This window comes from Polyodon spathula, chromosome 17, assembly GCF_017654505.1.
Source record: "Polyodon spathula isolate WHYD16114869_AA chromosome 17, ASM1765450v1, whole genome shotgun sequence".
Classification (NCBI taxonomy): domain Eukaryota; kingdom Metazoa; phylum Chordata; class Actinopteri; order Acipenseriformes; family Polyodontidae; genus Polyodon; species Polyodon spathula.
Genome location: NC_054550.1, coordinates 5,852,766 through 5,873,932, shown reverse-complemented (window position 1 = coordinate 5,873,932; position 21,167 = coordinate 5,852,766). Strand labels below are relative to the sequence as shown.

General features: G+C 37.5%; 1 protein-coding gene across 6 annotated transcripts; it reads left to right on the top strand.

The window, feature by feature from the left end:
• Positions 1–141: 141 nt before the first annotated feature.
• Positions 142–19,627, top strand: LOC121329887 (AMP deaminase 3-like). 6 transcript variants are annotated; one of them, XM_041275868.1, is made up of 16 exons: positions 142–227; positions 1,949–2,037; positions 10,305–10,527; positions 11,077–11,257; positions 12,818–12,983; positions 13,085–13,301; positions 13,659–13,788; positions 13,941–14,135; positions 14,379–14,510; positions 16,415–16,578; positions 17,040–17,166; positions 17,497–17,660; positions 17,983–18,103; positions 18,507–18,680; positions 18,855–18,965; positions 19,249–19,627. In XM_041275868.1, exons 2-16 carry the CDS (start codon positions 1,953–1,955, stop codon positions 19,423–19,425), a joined length of 2,367 nt encoding a protein of 788 aa, XP_041131802.1. In that variant the 5' UTR covers positions 142–227; positions 1,949–1,952; the 3' UTR covers positions 19,426–19,627. The 6 variants fall into 6 exon arrangements, with proteins under 6 accessions (XP_041131802.1, XP_041131805.1, XP_041131804.1 ...); XM_041275871.1 differs by lacking the exon at positions 142–227 and having other exon boundaries at positions 1,952–2,523; XM_041275870.1 differs by lacking the exons at positions 142–227; positions 1,949–2,037 and adding an exon at positions 3,912–4,241.
• Positions 19,628–21,167: the final 1,540 nt, after the last annotated feature.

The following is a 21,167-nucleotide window of genomic DNA, read 5'->3' as shown; positions in this document are numbered from 1 at the left end:
AAAAAGAAAACTGGTCAAGATTCCTAACAAAAATAATAAAAAAATACATTGAGCACCTTGGGAACAAATAGTTAATGCTCCACTCTTGCACATACTGACAGCGTTTATCACTCATGACCACAACTTGAACATAAAATACAAGAGCTTTTCAGCCGTTGCCTCCCCCAGACAACATTTCCTGTTACGCTCTGGCAAGAGGAAGCATAGTGTTTAGAGACGGCTAGCAGGTAAGTGCATTATAATTATTAATGCTATGCTACAGTGCAAATAACAATCATATTAGACAGATGACTAATAGCAACTAATACAATAGATCATATTTGCACAGCAATTCGTTTTTCAGTTTGCTTGGTGCATCCAGTAACTGCCTTACTTCCTTATTCATTTTTGGGGGAAAAAAACAAGCGATTTTTCTTTGTTTTAAAGGACAAGAAGCCATTTTTATGCTTAACCAATTAATTGTTGTTGAGATGCAGCTGGCTTAAAGCATTTATTTTTGTATAACAGCAAAATACTTCAATGCACCAAAACCCGACTTACATTAGTCAAAAAGCATTGAAAATAAAAGAGTAATACTACTTATCAATGCATTGCACCTTCTGTAAGAAAGCAAATATCGGTTTTCACATTAAAACCAGTTTGAAATAGAAGCATCCATCGGTTATCTGACCATTGTCCTATCTATTGCTTTCTCATTTGAAAAACTAAACCACACTCAGCTATATGGTCTTGTTGCTCATAAATTAACTGCATTTTCTGTTCTGCTACAGCTGCAGACAGTCTGAATATCCGGTGATCTATTTATGGAACTGATCTAGAAGTGAAACAACTGAAAGAATTGTATTTTTTCCCCCACTTGTTTTTAGATGAAGTATTTAAACTGGGATCATTTGTATGTAACAGAAAGAAAGTGTGTTCATGTCGGGCTAACTGGTGCACAGAATGAAGATATTTGTGCTGCAGTTTCTTTTTCCTGTCACACTTCAGTTCTCTGTGACTAGCACTCTCAGCACTTTCTATAGATTTAAGTGATGGTGCCACGCTCCCAAACTAGGACTGCCTTGTAAGGTAAAATATTCATCAATACAAAATTTACATTTATGCTTGGCTGTTACTGCCTCATTGAGCTTCTCTCCTTTTCATTTTGATGTTCCTCTTTGATGATTCTATCAGTTCATTTTTGAGCATGGTTCCAGAATAACAGAGGAACTAACAATATGTGAAAAATGCAAAAATCTTGAAATTTCTGAAGAATGAAGGACTGATCTAAGGCAATACTGTAGGGGGTTAGTAAGATATACAAACTCAGGAAGCAGATATTCCCTTTAAAGCTGATAATGTAACCTTGAGCTGTGCTTCTGACTCGTCATTTCTCTAAAGACAAGCAGGGCAGGCCTAGTGTAGCCATAAAAGCCAGGTGTTGTTGACAGTGTATTCTAACCTTTCCCTTGTATGCAGACACTGTAAAATCCACAGTGCATTATTGCACCTTACCAGACCTATACTTAACATGCACCTCTCATTGGTGTGCCACAGTACAATTCTCTCCTGACCAAGCTACTTTGAATATAAATTCTGAACTCTTCATAAAAGCAAAAGTTTACTGAAGGAACAGTTGCATCATTGTGTGATATAAATTTAATGTATTTATATTCTTCAGTGTGAAGATTTTAACAACAGTACAATAAGTTTTGGATTACACTTAAGTTATGTACTAGGAGTCTCGGGATACACTGAAAATACACAGAGGTGTACCATGAAAGAAGGAAGGAAGACACACAAGTTAGGAACCCTAGGGGTCAAGACGGAGCTCTATTTTGAATACTTTAAGGTTTAAAAGCTTCTGGCTCGAGACCAGCATGCGGTTGCGTGAACCTAGTGAACATCACAAGCTACCAGGTTCCATTGAAAGTATCAAGTGTAATTTGTTTTCACTTTTGTATCACAGGAAGATGAATCAGGATCAGAAGATGCAGAGGAAAAAGTTAAGGAACTTGGAGAAACTCCCGAAACAGCACTCTTTTGCATACGGAAACGGTATGAATCTATGCACTGCACAGTAGATGGTAACATTTACTATTGTGCATTTTTAGGGATTTTCTTCCCAGTTTAGAATGCCCAGTTATGTTTCCTCACCACAGTGATTCTGCCACCCAGCTCAGGAGAACTGAAGGTTCAGTGGGTGTCCTCCAATCCCATGACTAAGCCACTTTATTGTTTTACACCCACGAACTTGAGAGCGTATGTCAGTGAGCTACTGGCCTATGGAGGACAAAGCCACCAGCCCTGGAGGTACCCACCTGAGCTCACTAGGTGCCTGGCCAGTAGGGCCCACTGTAGCATGATCAGGAGAAACAGTCCCTTCCGGTTTTGTCTCCCTAGCTTGTGGGAGCACCAAGGCCAATTTGACACTCCCTCCAGAATCCCCAGCAAAGATCTTCGACTTTGCACAGCCAGGACGCGAACCTACGCTCCCTGACTGAACGATTCATCCTGCAGACCACGCGGCCATTCCATTACCGGGTGAGAAGGACCACAACTTGTTCACTTCTAATACAATAACAGCCTATCGGTTTCAAAATAGCGGTACTGAAGTAGTTAAGGCTTACATTTCATTTTAAAGCCTTGACAAAAAAAAAAAAGTACACTCAGGCAGAAGGGATTGCTAAGAAAGCATTTTACTATCCAGTACACTTAAGGTCACTACCAATAACTGCTTGGCCAAGGTGCTTATTCTAACTACACATAAAGGGTGAAGGGGTCTAATACAGGTCTGAAGTTCTTATTGGATTTCTGCTGCTTTCAACTCTTAAGTCCAAATATGGTACCTACAATCTGTTTCTATTTGGAGCTGTGTCCAAATTCCCTGTATTTAATTAATATGCTTGCTTTTTGCTTTTAAATTTGCCTTTATAAAGATTTTCCATATTGTTTCACCATTCTTACCTTACTTCTCTGAGCATTACTGTGCTTTGAAAAGGAGTGTGGTGTTGAAAGATGTGTTTTATTTAGAGTCTAAATCATGGGACATGGACACGCCCTGCCAAGAAGACAACACTCCCTGTTATCTGCTTAAACCAGTTTTTAAACCACATATGTGCTTACAGTTAAGAGGCACAGTTTGGGGGGAACATTCTTCAAATTTAAGGAGAGCATTTCAACTTGACCTCCAGATGTCTCTGCATACACAGCAAACTAACAACTGGGATGGGCTGGAAAGAACTGGAATGAACTGGAGAAGAGAAACACAGCCTGTTATACACACAGGGATTAGGCAAGGCACTCTGGTCTACCCAATATAGGAACACAATTTTACAATGATAATTGTGTTGGCAACTTCAAATATTACTGTATCCAGCAAGCATGCCTATGCTTTACCATTCTTTCCTACACTATTGTATGCTCTTAACTAGTAGGACGAAACCAGGCACTTAACAGCATTACAAAAAAATGCACTTAGATACAGTATAACCTTTTATGTCTAGGCATTTTCCTTTAAATCAATGATTAAACTGCAAGAGTCTGTAGGTTTTTTTTTTCTCTAATTGTGATTAACAGGCTGCAAATCACCTGTTATTATTATTTTTTTTTTTTTTTACAGTAACCATATTTTACTTTTTTAATATTGCATGGTACTGTTTATCTAATTCCATTCTGGCATTATTTTTTTTTTCGTTTATCAACAATAATTCAGTGTTAGTTGAATTGCATTAGGGCTGGTATTTTCCACCATTATTCAGTGTAGCGATATCCATTACAGCAGTTCGGAAAGCACTCAGTTATATGATCTAGCAGTTTGTGCAGCTCCACTGGCTGAATCAATTAAAAAAAAAAAAATTCTTTCCGGATATGACAACACACTTATTTTTAAACTCCAGATCAGTAAAAGAATGGAGACATCTTGCTTTATTTACTTTGAGCACGATGAAAAATCTCTGGGCTAATCATTGGACTGACCTTAGCACTGTAGGTATTCCCATTCTAAGTGCTCTCTTAATTGTTAGCATTGTCTGGCTACTCAGTTAGAGAAGCAGTTTTCCTGCAGGTTGAAATATTACCTTGGATATTGGGCGTGGCTTTCCTAAAGCAGTAGCCAGTAATAGGAACCTTTATACATTGTTTGAGCACAGCCACAGGCAGAACAGGGCTGAGGTGCACATACAGAGCTGCCTTTCCTGTCAATCAAGAAGACTGAAGACAGGATTTAATCATTTCTTGTTCTAAAGGGGACCGATAATCAGGTAACCATTCTTTCTGGTTTGGACACATTGTGCTTGCTTTATATTGTAGCAGCTGCAAAATGCTGGGACATCATTACATGTAAGGGCTGTATTGCATAATCTGGGCCGTAACCAGACACATTTTACCGAGGTCAAACTTAGGTTTCAAGCTATAGCTGGCAGTATTTATATGACTGCTTGATATTCACTATTCAACCTGTAAATCTATGTTACACTTCAAACCAACAGAGAAAATGAGTCTTTTGTACTTTACCAGAGTATTTACATGAACATCAGCACAACTTCGGTGTCCTCATAGCTAGTTAAGGCCATGTGAGTAACCTAGAATTGGGTGTGGTTATGGGAGTGGGGAAAAACAAGGCGGTCAGCACCTGTAAGTTTAGGGTTTCAAGTTACCGAGTTGGTTTCTCCTTTACAGGTTGCAGGCAAATATTAGTTTAAACACCAAATTAAAAAAAAAAATGATGTGATGAAAGACATGGCTTATAGACATGAAAATAACATAACACTGATAACATAACAATGTTTATTTTGAGCTCCAACTGCTGTAACATTATGCTGCTTGTATTAGCATAAGCCAAGGTCAATGTGAGAGCCCTTCATCTAGGCACCGTGACAGATTAGCTACATGATCTCTTTTGGAAATCAATAAGCAGTTGCTAGAAAACACCATGTGTGGCTTTCTTTTAGAATTGTTAGATAAATATAATTTATAATGCATCACCACTGTGAAATACCTTAATATGACTCTATAGTTGCCAACAGCTTGTAAGGGATTCAAGGTTCCAGGATCATAATCTCTCAGAAATCTGTTCTTTAGTTGTGCTTTGTGAGTTCACAACTATTAAGGTCCCCTGAAAGTTTGACGGGATTGGAGTTGGCTGCTGTTTGTTTACAAGTGGTGGTGACATTCAACAAGGCTTAAGACCTCTGTCTCAATAATGATGCTTCATGTTTCTAAAAACAGAGACTCAAGAAAAGAGAACTCTAGGCTCAACAGCTTGAGTTTGTCAGTTTGTGAGGATCTGATACCCACCGCACAGCGCTGGTGCTGATTAATAACGCAGCAGTATATTATCATGAGTGAAGTTCAAACAGAGAAGGCATTGCTGATTGCAGGAGGTAAGGAAATGCTGCGAGTTGTGTAACAGCTGTAATTTACAAACAAGAGAACAGTTTTTCAATATGAACATATAACTTTAATATGAACATACATTATAACGTTGTACATAGTCCTCTGAAATAATGGGATAAAAATTTCCTGAACTGGTAATCGAAAAAGGAAAAAAGCAAATAGTCAAGCTGGCAATATAAAAAAAAAAATTAATAAAAACATGACAAATAGCACATCATATCCATAAGGCAACTAGAGCACACATATTGTTTGTATATGGGAATACAATGTGATTCAGCATTTACATTTTTTTAGTCATCATTGATTGTGTCCATCTGTCTGTCTGTCACACTATACCAGGTGAACACAGTAATTGCCTAGCCTTTCATGCACTCATTCACTTTCTTACTTTTAAGTCCAGAATCATTAGATCATCGCTTTACACCTTATCTGCCTAACGTGTGTGGTAGGGCACCAATCTACAACACACATTTTTAAAACGTAAACTCCTAGCCTTGTGTAGTAATTTCAGGATGCACTTCACTCTAACCTTGCGCTTGTTATGGGATTATGAGGACCCTCTGTATGAGCCTGCACTCTTTGAAAATTATAAGAAAATGCTTTCTTAAAGCCAGGGGAGGAGTCATTATTAATGGTAAGCCATTATCTAATCAATATGGTTTCAGACCACCATTTAGACAATGTATATCTATTGAATAACGATTTCTCTCGCACTTGACTTCCATTTCTTACCAAATTAAACTCGCATCATCATAGGATCAGTTTGAGATGTCCTGTTAAAAGTAAAACAGTGGGCTGTCACTTGAGGAATAGTTCAATAATACCTCTGTGGCTACACCAATACAAAAAGTGGAGATATTTCAATTATGGTATTGGGACAAAAGGGCAAAATGGAACCTTTTTAAATTAAAATAAAGTTAATAATCAGATTTACAATCATTTAAATGAACATGCGACCTTATTATCTATAGCTTGAAATATCCAGCTTATAGTGACAGTCCTAAGGACCACCTTAGTCTTTGTACAGATAATATATATGCATGTAAATTCTATATATATATATATATATATATATATATATATATATATATATATATATATATATATATATATATATATATATTCAGAGCAGCTGCTATAGGCGGGTCCTACTGTACTGTGATTTTGCTATTCTTTTCAGTCAGATTTGCCACCTGTTTAAGCATTAACAGTACTCCAAGTTTATCTTGTGATGCACTGAAATAGACCAAGATTAACTGTCGACCCATATTGTTGACACTGTTAACTGCCTTGACACTCCCATAAATAGAGCAGAGCACAGTGTACTCAAAACCATAATAACCTGTCAGCTTGCCCAATATTATCAGCTGGACCCACAGTGGGTGCAGGCTCTAAATCACAAGAGTAACAACGAATACAGAGGTACTGGACTGATGTTTGTACGCACTAACAACATTGCTATGGTAACATGGCAATGGTTTTTGATTACAACTGATGAAAATAGAGGTGCAACACCATAATAATAATGGCCTTCATCAGGGCCGAAACGTTGCTTTGTTTTTAACTTTTAAAATAATTTTTCTTTTTTTCTTTTAAAATAATAAATAACAAAGAATGCAAATTTGATCTACAATCTATTATTATGGTGCCGCTCCTCTACTTTCATCACTTGGGATCAATGTTGGAATATTTGGGAAACTGATCCCGGAGGTAACACCCAGTAATGGAAAATATTGTATTATAATATTAGCTACATGGAATGTTTTTTGATTAGAAAAACAGACAGACTGCCTGCATTGTTTACAAGTGACAATGTAGCACTGGCTTTAGGTGGGGTCACAAGACAGGTATTACCAAATGTATGTTACTGGAAACCAATTATATTCTGAGCATGAACGTCTAAATAGCTTAAAGGCTAGATTCAAATGACTCTTAATTGTAGAAGCAGAGTACATACAGTACTCTGCTATATTAATAGCATATATGCAGCTAGGGTGTGATTGGCCTTGTGAATTTTAGTTTTGTGACAAAGCAGAACGACAAGGATAGTGCACACAGGTGTACAATAATTATCTGTTATTAAATTGGTTAAGGCAAGATCTTCCTAAGGATCTTTAATTAACACTTCATATTTAGCCTGGATGTACCAAACATAAACCCAAAGTTGAAGGGCATAGTATCAGACATAACAAGCTTCTACAAGCTTTTGACAAAGTCCGGCATAAAAGATTAATTCTCAAACTGAATGCAGTAGGGATTCAAGGAAATGCATGCATATGGATTAGGGAGTGATCAACATGTACAAAACAGAAAGTACTGATTAGAGGAGAAACCTCAAAATGGAGCGAAGTAACCAGTGGAGTACCACAGGGATCAGTATTAGGTCCTCTGCTATTCCTAATCTACATTAATGACTTAGACTCTGGTATAGCAAGCAAACTTGTTAAATTTGCGGACGACACAAAAATAGGAGGAGTGGCAAACACCATTGAAGCAGAAAAGGTCAAATGACATTTAATAGAGAAAAGTGTAAAGTACTGCACGCATGCAATAAAAATTTGCATTATAAATATCAGATGGAAGATACTGAAATTGAAGAAAGAATCTATGAAAAACACATAGGAGTTTATGTTGACTCAGAAATGACTTCATCTAGGCAATGTGGGAAAGCTATAAAAAAAAGCCAAAGAAGATGCTTGGATATATAGTGAAAAGTGTTGAATAAATCAAGCGAAGCAATGTTAAGACTTTACAATGCATTAGTAAGATCTTATCTAGAATATTGTGTTCATTTCTGGTCACCTTTCTACAAAAAGGATATTGCTGCTCTAGAAAGAGTGCAAAGAAGAGCGAACAGAATTATTCTGCGTTTAAAAGGCACGTCATATGCAGACAGGCTTAAATATTGAATCTATTCAGTCTTGAACAAAGAAGACTACATGCCGATTTGATTCAAGCATTCAAAATTCTAAAAGCTATTGAAAACCCAAAGGCCTTTTTCGACCTGAAAAAAGAAACAAGGACAAGGGGTCACAAATGGAGATTAGATAAAGGGGCATTCAGAACAGAAAATAGGAGGCACTTTTTTACACAGAGAATTGTGAGGGTCTGGAACCAACTCCCCAGTAATGTTGTTGAAGCTGACAACCTGGGATCCTTCAAGATGATGAGATTCTGGGATCAATAAGCTACTAACAACCAAACAAGCAAGATGGGCCAAATGGCCTCCTCTAGTTTGTAAACTTTCTTATGCGCTTATGTTCTTATGTTCAGTGTGTGAATCTGACGATATGTTTACACAAACACGGCTGTCAGACTGGTAAACAACATGTGACAACATCAAGTGTGCCAGTCAGAGCATATGGGTGACAACATACAGTGCAAGCATGAGGATGTTGTTTTCACAAAGTGCTATATAGGTCAATGCAGCAAAACATACTCTATGTGTGTGGCTGCATGGGATCAAAATGACTGGACTTGACACAGGTATTTGCTTTACTTCATAACAAGAGATTTAAACAAAATCACTTTGTCGATCTAAGTGAAAAAAATCACTGCCATATTTTTGTTATGCGTTTGTGATCATGTGAATTTGCACTTAATGACTTTCAGCCCGGTCTGTTTTCATTGGTTTACTTCTGTCTTGATGGAACGAGGGTTAATTCCAGTTTGAACCCTGGGGATGTTAAGAAAATGGGATTTGACTTCCTAAGTGATGGCAGATTTCCTGTACTTAACATTTCTGTGTTGTTAATAACATGGTATGTTGTCCCTCGCACAAACTGCTTCTGAGGCTTTTAAAGGATCTCAGATTATTACAGAGATACACGCTTCAATTTAGTGAACTTCCTTTAACTATTCTATGATGCCTTCTAGTCAGATTGGCTGAAGCATGTTGAGCTTAACAGAGACAGCCTCCTTCTTATTTCCTTAATTAAAAGACACTGCTTATGCAGTCAGGCAGGGTATTTTGGGAGTTGGCTTTTGTTAGTTGAAGTCTTGGGAAACAAGTTTTGAAACGAGAAACCGGCCACTTTTATTAACTTGTTTTATGTCCTTTTAAAGAAGAAAGAAAACTGAACTTTTCCACTGTTGTAAAACAGGATAATTCTTTACAATAAAAACATAAGATTAAGTATAACATTTTATATTGCTAGGCTAGATAAACATGGGATTCAAAATGTTTGTAGAGAAATAAATAAAGCTTGTAGAAGTATTCAGGGCTTGTATGCAAGATTGCTTTCACCCATTGCTTTATGACTGGCTTCCATGGATACAGGTGTGGCCATAAATGTTGCACCATTAAGTTCAATCATTTTTAACTTATTCTTAACTGTTACGATTTTTATTTTCAAAGAGGTAAGCTTGAGTAACTATTGACTATATACAGCATGCACAGGGATATAATTCAATGTACAGTGGTGCCCAAAAGGACTGGCAACCTCGATAGTTTCACTGATTGCTGATTTGGAATAAATGTTTAACAATAAAGTGGAAACAGCAGGGCTCTTGGTTTCCAGTTCTGAATCGAACCAAGCATTGTGCAATTGAGCATCTACAAGGTGTCGGCACATGTGATGCCAGAACTCATCATTGCCCAGATGTATTCTAGGTTCCTCTCAGCTTGCCACAGTGGCTATAGTAGAGGCAGTTGTAAGGACAAACTTAAATCACACAACAGGTTCCTGTTCAAGGACAGTGTTTTTATGATTTTCTGGGTATTGCATGTTCTTAACATTTTACAGCATATGTGTCCCCTGTGATAAATCAACATCTGCCTCCTGTACAAGCCTCAGAACTGCCCCAACTGTTGTACTTCACAGTATTTTACATTCCCAGTTTTATAACTGGTTTATAATTCTAGAGAATGTACTGTTCTGTGTTTAGATTTGGATGAAAGGTGCTGTATCCATGTCGTTCCATTTTAGAGATGCCCAGGCAGTTTCCGAAGGTCTCGCTCAGCGAGGTGGACGAGCAGGTGCGTCTGACGGCTGAAAGGGTGTACGCCTCAGCCCTGCGAGAGGAGGACACCACGGATGGCTTGGCTATATTCAACGTGGCTGAAGACTGTCCCATTGGGCAGATAGAGGCCAAGGAGAGGCAGCTGCAGAAGGAGCTGGCTGAGCAGCACTCAGAGGAGACAGCCAAGAGGTGAGCATGACTGTATGTATCTCAGGAATCTCAATAACCTTGGGTTCAATTAAACAGACTGCATGTACTTCAAGTGTTGAAGATCCTGGGGCAAACATTGAGGTGAAAATCAGAGAGGGCATCATGACAAGAACGAGGACCATCTGACAAAGTAGTCCAAAATAACTTTGTGCCAGGTACTGTTGGACACCTTTCCTTTAAGTCAGTGGGTCCATAATAATTTGCAGATCACTATTAGATACACTGCCATAACTAGAACATAAAAAATAAATCAGCAAGGTATTCATTCTAGGCATCTTGAACATATAGCAGTTTCTTGATTCAAGGTTTGCCCTGTTTAAATTTCAAATGTAAACCTTTTGACATGCTGTAAGCTTTTTCAGTGTTTACTTATTTTTGCCACATTTGTCTATTGAATATAAAATTTTCCCTTTAAGTAAAGTAGAACATTGTAGTGAATGTTGTGTTATTGGCTTAGCTGACCAGTTTTTGAACATGCTGACATGATGATGAGGACTGACATTGTGGGTTTTTTTTTTTTTTTTTTAGGAAGAAGAGTTTCAAGATGATTCGCTCCCATTCCATGTCTCTCCAGATCCCAGTTAACACAGACTGGGCTATGTCAATCATCTCCCCCATCCTGTCTCCCTCTGCTTCCTCCGTGACCTCCATGACGGACAGCGTTCCTGAGTTTCAGAGAGTCACCATCAGTGGAGATTACTGTGCTGGGGTAACAGAATCCGACGTTGTTTTGTACATTTCGTAACACATTTAGCCACTTGCACCAGTGGATACATATTCAAAACAGCTGGTAGAGCAGCTGTCATAATCTTCATAAATATCTCAAAACACTGATAGTAATATATAAGCAGATCTTGGTGCCTCTCTAGTGGTCTTAGCTCTAACATGTCAGATCTTTCAGAGTTGTTTTTTTTTTTTAATGTGTTTTGATTAGACATGTTATCAGAAGTATTAATTAGTCACCCACTTAGCACATTTTGATGCCTGTTAGTATATTTAATGATATTATAAGTTATATTTTGGATTGAGTTGTTCATACACTGGGAAGTTTTTTTCCCCCAGTGACATCGTACTGATTTTGTTTTTCAGTGACCCAAATTCCTTTCTCATGAAGTCCTACACACCATAGTTGATGGTTTTATCTTCTCCATTAGATGGCACTATTTACAGTTTTCATTTTGTGATGCCTGGATTTTAGCACTCATTCAGGCAAATTAAGATCATATGAGGAGTGTTACAGACAATTATATTCAGAACTCAAAAGAAACGGTTTCTCTTTGCTAAACAGTTTTGCATTTACGACTCTGTTAAGATTATACAAGAGATAAATAGTTGCATCAGTTCTCTTTTGCTAATATTGTAACTTGATTATAGGTTGAAAAATTATCTAAAGAACATCAGGGATTGGAAGTGGAAGTCTTGGACTGGGATACCACAGAGTAGGAGCAGTAAAACTGTATTGATGTGCAATACGTACTGGTGTGTGGGATTACTCAGCCCAGCCTCTGAGCCTGATAATTCTGAATATCAATTTGACCCAACCTTTATACATTTTATATGATTAAGTAGATATAAACACCCCATATAATAGATGCCATAACTATTTCCATCTAACATGTAGTTTGTGTGCACACTGTATGTGTGCACAAAGACACTGACTACAAACTCCACTAGGGCTATTCCCCTTTAGCGAAACTGTAGCACGTCTACCTTTAGTGCTGATGGTCAGCAGTTCAAATGCAGACCACAGAGGAGGTAAAAAATAAATAAAAAGTTCCATGCCTGTTTACACAAATTTAGCAGTGGTTTCCTAAACAAGCATGCAGCATATTAAAACAATCTTCAGTCGGTATCTCAGAAGGGTTCATCTGGTAAAGGCACAACTGCATGGTGTGCGGGGAAGAGTCGTGCAGTCAGACTGCACGACAGTTTTCAATTTGGGGACTGTTTCACCTCATTGAGCTACTATGGCCCCTGCTTTCATGCTTCCCAGTGACCTCAAGCAGACACCTGCAAGGATGGCCCTTGTGCCCCAGTGGATATTGGCTCTACAACCTCCGTTGTCAAACCACTGGCTGAAAAGAAGCAATTGGTTTGCTGTTGTCACAAGACACTGAGCTGGTGTGGGGATTTGCTGCAGTACTAAATTGAGCAAAAAACAGGGGTAAAATAACTGGACGGCTGTTTTAGGTATTGTTCACATGTATTCTAAAAGAAACAAAAAGCATTCAATGTACATGGATAGGAGTAATACCTCCTCCTTTCACAGATCACAGTGGAGGACTACGAGGTAGCTGCCAAAAAACTTTTGAAAGCTTTATTCCTTCGGGAGAAGTATGCAAAACTGGCGTACCATCGCTTTCCCAGAACTACAGCCCAGTTTCTGCGTGATGCTGAAAATGAGAAGTGGAAAGTCGAAGATGAGGTGCTCCCAGGTAATACGAAGTAGCTGAAGAGAATTTAGTACGGTGTCATTAACAGTGGTTTTCAACTGCAAAAGAAATAATGGCTAACTAATGTTTGGCATGTTCCCCAGAGTTTCATCCCTGCCCAAGAGATGGGGCGGATCCTTACAACATGGACGCCCCAGAGAACCTGAATTACCAGCTGAAGATGAGTGATGGCATTATCTATGTGTATGACAATGAAAAAATGATGAAGAGCAATGAGCCCAGGAGCCTGCCTTACCCAGACCTGGAAACCTTTGCCATAGACCTGAGTCACATTCTTGCATTGCTTGCCGATGGGCCTACGTAAGTGTCCACCACTGAAAACAATAAGCCGACTCTTGTTTTATTACTGTGACTTTTTTCCCTTGTGAAGTTATAGGTACATCAAATAAATGGTCCGTATAAGGAACAATGCACTTTAATATACGCATATTTTTTATTATGTCTTGTGCTGTGTTGGCTCCATTAGCTTTACAGAGAACCAAACCCTAAAAGCATACTAATGCATAAAACAATTACTGTGTTAAATGCTGTAATTGCAGTTGCTTGCATTTGCTTTATAGATCACAGTGCCAATAAATGTTAAAGACCTCCAAGGTGGAAGGTACATCTTCATTTTTAGGACACCCTAAATTTCTCCCATTTTCCTTTTCTTACCAGGAAAACATACTGCCATCGCCGGCTCAATTTCCTGGGATCAAAGTTCTATTTGCATGAAATGCTGAACGAAATGGCTGAGCTAAAAGAACTGAAGAGTGTTCCCCATAGGGACTTCTACAATGTTCGGAAGGTACACAACTCCGTGACGGTAGACAGCCTAGCTTTTTACTTCGAATCTGAGCACTGCTAGCGGCGCAAAATCAGTGTGTAAATAAAAGCTCAGCTGTCTTCGCCAGCACACCTCTTGGCTTTTTATAACAGCCACCCTCCTTTAACCTTCAGGTTGATACCCACATCCACGCTGCTGCATGCATGAATCAGAAACACCTGCTGAAGTTTATTCAGACCACCTACGAAGAAGAAGCGGACAGGATTGTCCAAGAGAAGGCAGGGAAGAAAATGACCTTGAAGCAGGTGTTTGACAGCCTTCACATGGACCCCTACGATTTGACAGTGGACTCGCTGGATGTCCATGCAGTAAGAGTCCTTTATATGGCACAGCTAAAACTATATACCTACAGAATGTAGGACACTGTAAACCAGATTTGCTGAATTACAGTATAGGAGAATGCTGTAACCAGCCAGCAATGATAAACGAATCATGATTGTGGGAAAGATTTGTTACAACCAGACCTGAATTGAAACCAATTTACTTTAATGATTGTACTTCAATGACGGTACAGATACACTTCTGTTTAACGTGACCATCTTCTTTTGCAGGGGAGACAAACATTTCATCGATTTGATAAATTCAATTCCAAATACAACCCAGTGGGTGCTAGTGAACTCAGGGACCTGTACTTAAAAACGGACAACTACATGGATGGGGAATATTTTGCACGTCTTGTCAAGGTATTAAAAAATATTTTAAAATATTTTTGTATATGCACCCTCCTGCTGTCTGGGAATGAATTGGGGAAGCAGAAAAAAAAAAAAAAACTGTCCCTCCAAAGAGATTACACAAACTAGAATAATCATTTATCAGTTTGTTTAAATGCAATTGAACGTAATTTTAGTCAGCACATAGTTTCATTTAAAGTTTCTGGAAGGCGATTCCATTCATGCATTTTAAAATGTGTACAACTGTATTATGTCCCAAATTCACTAAATGCAGTCACATTATTAGACTATTTCAGGGGTTAATTTGATCAACCACACCCTGCCAGCATAAACCATTTAGCACTTTAAACAGTAAAGGGTTCCGAAAAATGTAGCATTCCAGGTGTGCTGTTACAACTGTTTAAATAACATACCTGTATTTTTTATTTTTATTGTTAACATCCTGACAACTTTTTACACGTATAACTTTAAAGTCTGTTTTTAACAGAGTAGAATTATAGCCCACATTGCCAAAGCGGTAACACAGCAATAACGATCCATGATGTGGTACGGAACAGAAAAGCCACCAGTTTTTTTAATTTTTTTTCTGTCTTGCGCAGTGTTTTGTGGGGCAGGGAGGTCAAAGTCATTAAGGGGGACTATGACCAAAATGGCAGTTCTGTAAAAATAAAAAAATTAAAAATTAAAAGCAATGAAAACTTAAAATACATCAATGACAGCTGATTAGTCCAAGCTCTTACATCCAAGTGAGCCACTGACGATCACGATAGGACTTGTAGAACCGGATAAATTATGCAAGTGACAGTGAACACAGATAAAAAATTAGGTGTAAATTTTTTTTTTAAAAAAGCACTAATATTTTAGCAGGTGTTTTTTTCCAGGATTTAATGTCATTTGCGTATTTTTGTCCTAGATTGAATAAAAAAAAGGCCAGATTTAGCTAAATACATAAATGTTAACAAACAAACTCTTAAAAATTTTTTTGGCACTGTATATAGAGGAGGCTGGGAAGGGCAACATTGCAGCATGTAATGCCAAATCAAAGGCATTGCAAGACAATAATATATAATATATATATTTTAAGATTTCACTGCTGAACAATAATGTTTTTCAGATTTATCTATTAGATAAACACCAAGTGTTAAAAAAAAAAAAAAAAAGTACTTGTTTTTTTCACAGGTTATTTAAAGTCACAGATTTATTTGTTAGAAACCCAGATTTAATGTGTCAACTAATTGTTGACTAGCCAAGTGAAAAAAAAAAAATGTAGACTGATTTTAAATGTTGAATTTGTGATACGTTTTCAACATTTTATCTGAAAGTACACATTTCAAAACTTAAGAATGTGTTTGTTAAAATGTATTTATTTAGCTAAATCTTGATTAAATCCTGAAAAAAAAAAAAACAATATAAAATATAAAGTTAAGTTCTAACGTTTTAATACGTGTGTCAGGGTGGGGCAACAAAATATATGCTAAGAAATGGGGGCGGGATATAAAAGGTTTGCGCACTGCTGACTTAGAGGATAGATCTCAAAGCCCAGTGCACTAGAGCGGGCATTTTGAAGAGCTTTGAAACAGACTTTAAAGTTATAAGTGTAAAAAGTTGTCAGGATGTTAACAATGAAAAAGAAAAAAATGGAGCTACGTTACTTGAACAGTTGCAGCAACACGTGGGGACGTATAACGCCAGATTTTTCGGAACCCCACTAACAACTATTTAAGGGGTAATCCCTGATTAACCACTGACAGGTGGTTTATCTATTCAGGGTGATCCTTCAATGCTGTAAAATGGTCTCAAATCTATATAGGTTGTGCAGCTTTGTCTCTGAAGATTGATTTAACTATGAATTTACAATCAGTGAACTGTGTCAATGGCATCAAGTTGTAACTGGACGGGCATGTTACTTGTATTAGGAAGTGTCTAAAGGTTTGGAGGAGAGCAAGTACCAGCATGCAGAGCCTCGTCTATCCATTTATGGAAGATCCCCTAGTGAATGGAATAATCTGGCCAAATGGTTCATCAAGCACAAAGTATACTCACCAAACGTGCGCTGGATCATCCAAGTCCCCCGGATCTAGTAAGTGCAATGAGCTGTAAACACACCCAAGGTTTCATTCATTTTAGCATTCCAGAAGAGATCAATGTATTACTATTATGCTGTGGATTTTCTAGAGACATCTACGATTCATGCTATGTTCATACTAAGGCCTGTGTTATTAGACAATTACAGTATAGTTTTTGCTTGTAATCCTTAATTGTTCTGTGGTATGTCATCAGAGTCTCATGCAAATCGGATTTTGAGCATGCGCACATACAATTGTGTTTATTATATAAATGGTAAATATTACATTTGTTTGCAGTGTTTATCATTTATGTGGGTGTTTTTGGATATACGTTGCATTTGGATGGATGTATATTCCAAATGCATAAGTACTACCAGAAGTTAAACTATTCCCCTCCCCCCCCCCCCACTGGATGAAGTTACTTTGACTGGCATGTAATTTATACAAAACAAATATATTTTCTATTTCCTTTCAGTGACATTTTTAAATCAAAGAAAATTGTGCCAAGCTTTGCAAAAATGCTGGAAAATATCTTCCTTCCTCTGTTTGAGGTCACAGTTAATCCACAGAAAAACAAGGAGCTACATCTTTTCATGAAATACGTGAGTACTGATTATACACAGGCATGTTGCTTTAGTATTTTTGAAAACACCCTCTACACTGCATGTGTTTTACTTTATTCTACCTACAAACGAAAACGACTGACCCTTTCAGTCCTAATTTATTTTTGTTGAGCTGAAGAAGGCACTCATGTGTACTTTATTTTTACATACATTTACAGACTACCTCAGACTGGGACCAAGCAGTCCCATGAGGTCCCAAAGTGATTTCTGACAGCATATGTTAACATAGGATGCTAAGATAAGGCTTAAAATGATTTCTTGTTACATACTTTACAATTCAAACCCTGCTTCTGTGTTGTTGGTGTGCAGGTGACCGGTTTTGACAGCGTGGATGATGAGTCCAAGCACAGTGACCACATGTTCTCCTATAAGAGCCCCAAACCAGAGGAGTGGGTCACAGACCAGAACCCACCCTACAGCTACTACCTGTTTTATATGTACGCGAACATCATGGTGCTCAACAACCTGCGCAAGTAAGTCATGGTTAATTAAGCCACGGAACAATTTCATTTGCACTGAAGTAGATAAATGAGATACTGGAGATGTCAATACAGGCTTCCTCTTATGAACAGCATTGTAAATATGCCTATAGAATTGCTTGCAGATGCAGATTCTCAAGCTGGGGAGTATGTGCTAGAATGTATTAAACCACACATATACTGTATATAAAAAAAGCTATAGGATTTGTAAATCTATAGGATAATAAGTCTTACATTTTATGCACGTTCTTCCAGTAGCATTTGTTCTTCAGCTATAATGCATCTTGCAATACTGACTGTCCACTCACTAACAAAGGGAGCGAGGACTGAGCACCTTCCTGTTCCGGCCTCACTGCGGGGAAGCTGGCTCCATCACTCACCTTGTCTCAGCCTTCCTTACAGCGGACAACATCTCCCATGGACTCAACCTCAAGAAGGTACCCGCCTACTTATTCTGTAAAAGACTAATGAACGTTAAAACTTAACAATGTCTATATACAAATAATTTCATGCACACATAAACAACTTGAGCATCTGGTAGTCCATTAAACAGACCTCAACTAACTACCTTGACCTAATAAAATATATTTTTTTTTTTTTCAAAATTATACAAATGTATATATAGATTTTTTTTTTAAATCAGTAAACCAAACTGCTCTCCCCCCACCTCCCAATTACCTGATGATGTACTGAGCTTGTATAACCCCATCCAGTGCTGAATATTATTGTACAACATACCTGTCAACAGGTTATTTTGAGATAGCACCCTAGGTTACATATTAATATCATCTTCTCCTAAAGACTGCTTGAGTACCATTTGATTGCATTTTACTTATTCAGAGTCCAGTCCTCCAGTACCTGTACTATCTTGCTCAAATTCCCATCGCCATGTCACCGCTGAGCAACAACAGCCTCTTTCTGGAGTATTCCAAGAACCCGCTGCGTGAATTCTTACACAAAGGACTGTGCGTTTCCCTTTCCACCGACGACCCCATGCAGTTCCATTACACCAAGGTAAGAATGAATCACCTACTGCATTACTGGGTGGGGGTGCAATGTCTATCTCACTATTAGGATATCCCATGACCATACAAAGTGAAAGACATGGGTAAAAACCGACAGTAACAACGAGCCACAGACATGTACTGTAATACACTGTACAACTAACAACCTGTTTCTGCATTGCAGGAAGCACTGATGGAAGAATACGCTATTGCAGCTCAGCTGTGGAAGCTCAGTACCTGTGATGTTTGTGAAATTGCAAGAAACAGTGTTGTGCAGAGTGGACTGGCTCACCAGGTAAAAACTGTAAAAAATTAAATTAAAAAAAATACATAAAAATAAATTTATGCAAAGCAGAATGCTTCATGGTCCCATTCCATAGGTCAGTAAAAAAAAAAAAACAACAAAAAACTAATAAACAGTACACTTTTTTATTTAGACTTAACGCTGTATATGATAATTGTACAGTGGAAGATCAGAAAACTGTGAGCACATAAAAAATATTGAATCCTGAAGAAAAATGATCCTTCTTTCTGTTTGTCACAACAAATGAAGTATGACTTATATATGACTTTTACAGGAAAAGCAACATTTCTTAGGACCTAACTACTTGAAGGACGGCCCTGAAGGGAATGACATTCGAAGGACAAATGTTGCCCAGATCCGCATGGCCTACCGATATGAAACCTTGTGCAATGAGCTGAGTTTCTTGGTGGATGTTACGAAATCAGAAGTCATTGATAAAGAAGTCGAGTAACTGCTCAACACAAATGACAGGAGCTTCAAAAATAATAATGTTGATTTAAGCAAACTATAATATGCTAATAGGATCAAGTTAAACTTATTAACAAATTTGATAGAATATCAAATAGGTTTCAGTTACACCGTGTAATAATTTTTTTTTATTTTTTTATTCCTGGGTAGTAAGTGTTATTTCCTAATTGCTTATGCCTCAAAAGTATAGAAAATGGCTATTATTCCCCACAAACTTTGCTTTTGTGACCAGGACAGTGATATTTCAAAATATCACTATTTCCAATGGGAAAACGGGCAAATGTGTGTCTTTTCGTTCACATAAAGTCAGAAAAAACACCATATGAATCCAAATTAACATGTATTTATACTAAAGTAATACAAAAATGACTACAAAAGATTTACAAGTGAGTAGTTTTTTGAGATTTACGATTATACTGTAAATATACAGCATACTCACTTCTAAATCTTTTGTAGTTGTTTTTGTATTACTTTAGTATAAATACATCATTTTTTTCTGACTTTATGTGAACGAAAAGACACGTTTGCCCGTTTTCCCACTGGAAATAGTGATATTTTGAAATATCACTGTCCTGGTCACAAAAGCAAAGTTTGTGGGGAATAATAGCCATTTTCTATACTTCTGAGGCATAAGCAATTAGGAAATAACACTTACTACCCAGGAGCAAAAATTGTGTTACATAGTGTTATTATTCACATTTGTGAAGGATTCTTTTTTTACTTGCTAGCTGTCAATTTACTGCATGGACTGAAGAAGGAATAAACTAATCTGCTTATTCTAGAAAATGCATGTCCTCTAATGCAATTTAGCAAAAGCTCAAAGAAAATGCATGGCTATGAAGACCTGCTTTAAAATTCAATCAGATTTCAAGGGTCACACATCTGAATGTCACCTTTGATAGAGAACAAATGCAAAGCTTCAGGATCTGGAAAATGAGGGGACAGAATGAACCTGCAAAGAGGGGAAACAGCAGACATCACACAATTCAAAATGAGCTCCTGATTACAAATGACCATTCACTATTAAATCATTTACACAATCATTTTACAGGCTTTTGTTCAATGTTGCTGACTGTAGAAAACACACTAAACATAATATATTGTATAGTGTATTCAGTGCTTCTGTTCAAATGGGCATTATTGCACAATCTATTTTTTGAATAAAACTGTTACTGGTTAAAGGTATGGTTTAGTTTGAAATGGTTAATGCTCACTACTGTTGAATTCTTTTTCAGAAATAAATATTATGCATACAGGAATGACTACAATAAATTACTATAAACAGGATGTTCATTTCTTAATGCAACATGATACTAGTAAAACAAGTCTGATAACAAAACATTGCCATGCTCATGACTGCCTGTATTCTTGCTGTATAGTATTTTTATTTAATTAAATAAACAATGTTTTTCTTAAGTGTATCTTCATTCGTTGTTTGTTTAAATAGATCAACAGAAAACATGAATCCAAACTTTTCATTGTCCCAAAGTATGCATATTTTTTTGCATTCAGTAATTAATACTAAATACACAATTTAAAATCCCAGCTTTACTTCTCATGGACTCGGTTACCGCTGGATTACGCTATTAGAGCAACAGATTCATGAATCAATCCATGTTCTATTCAGCACCAATCTGTCCTGGTATTAACTGAATTAGAGGCACTTTGATAACTGATCTCTTTAAAATCAATGTTGACTGAGTGAAAAGACAAAGCTAGCCCATT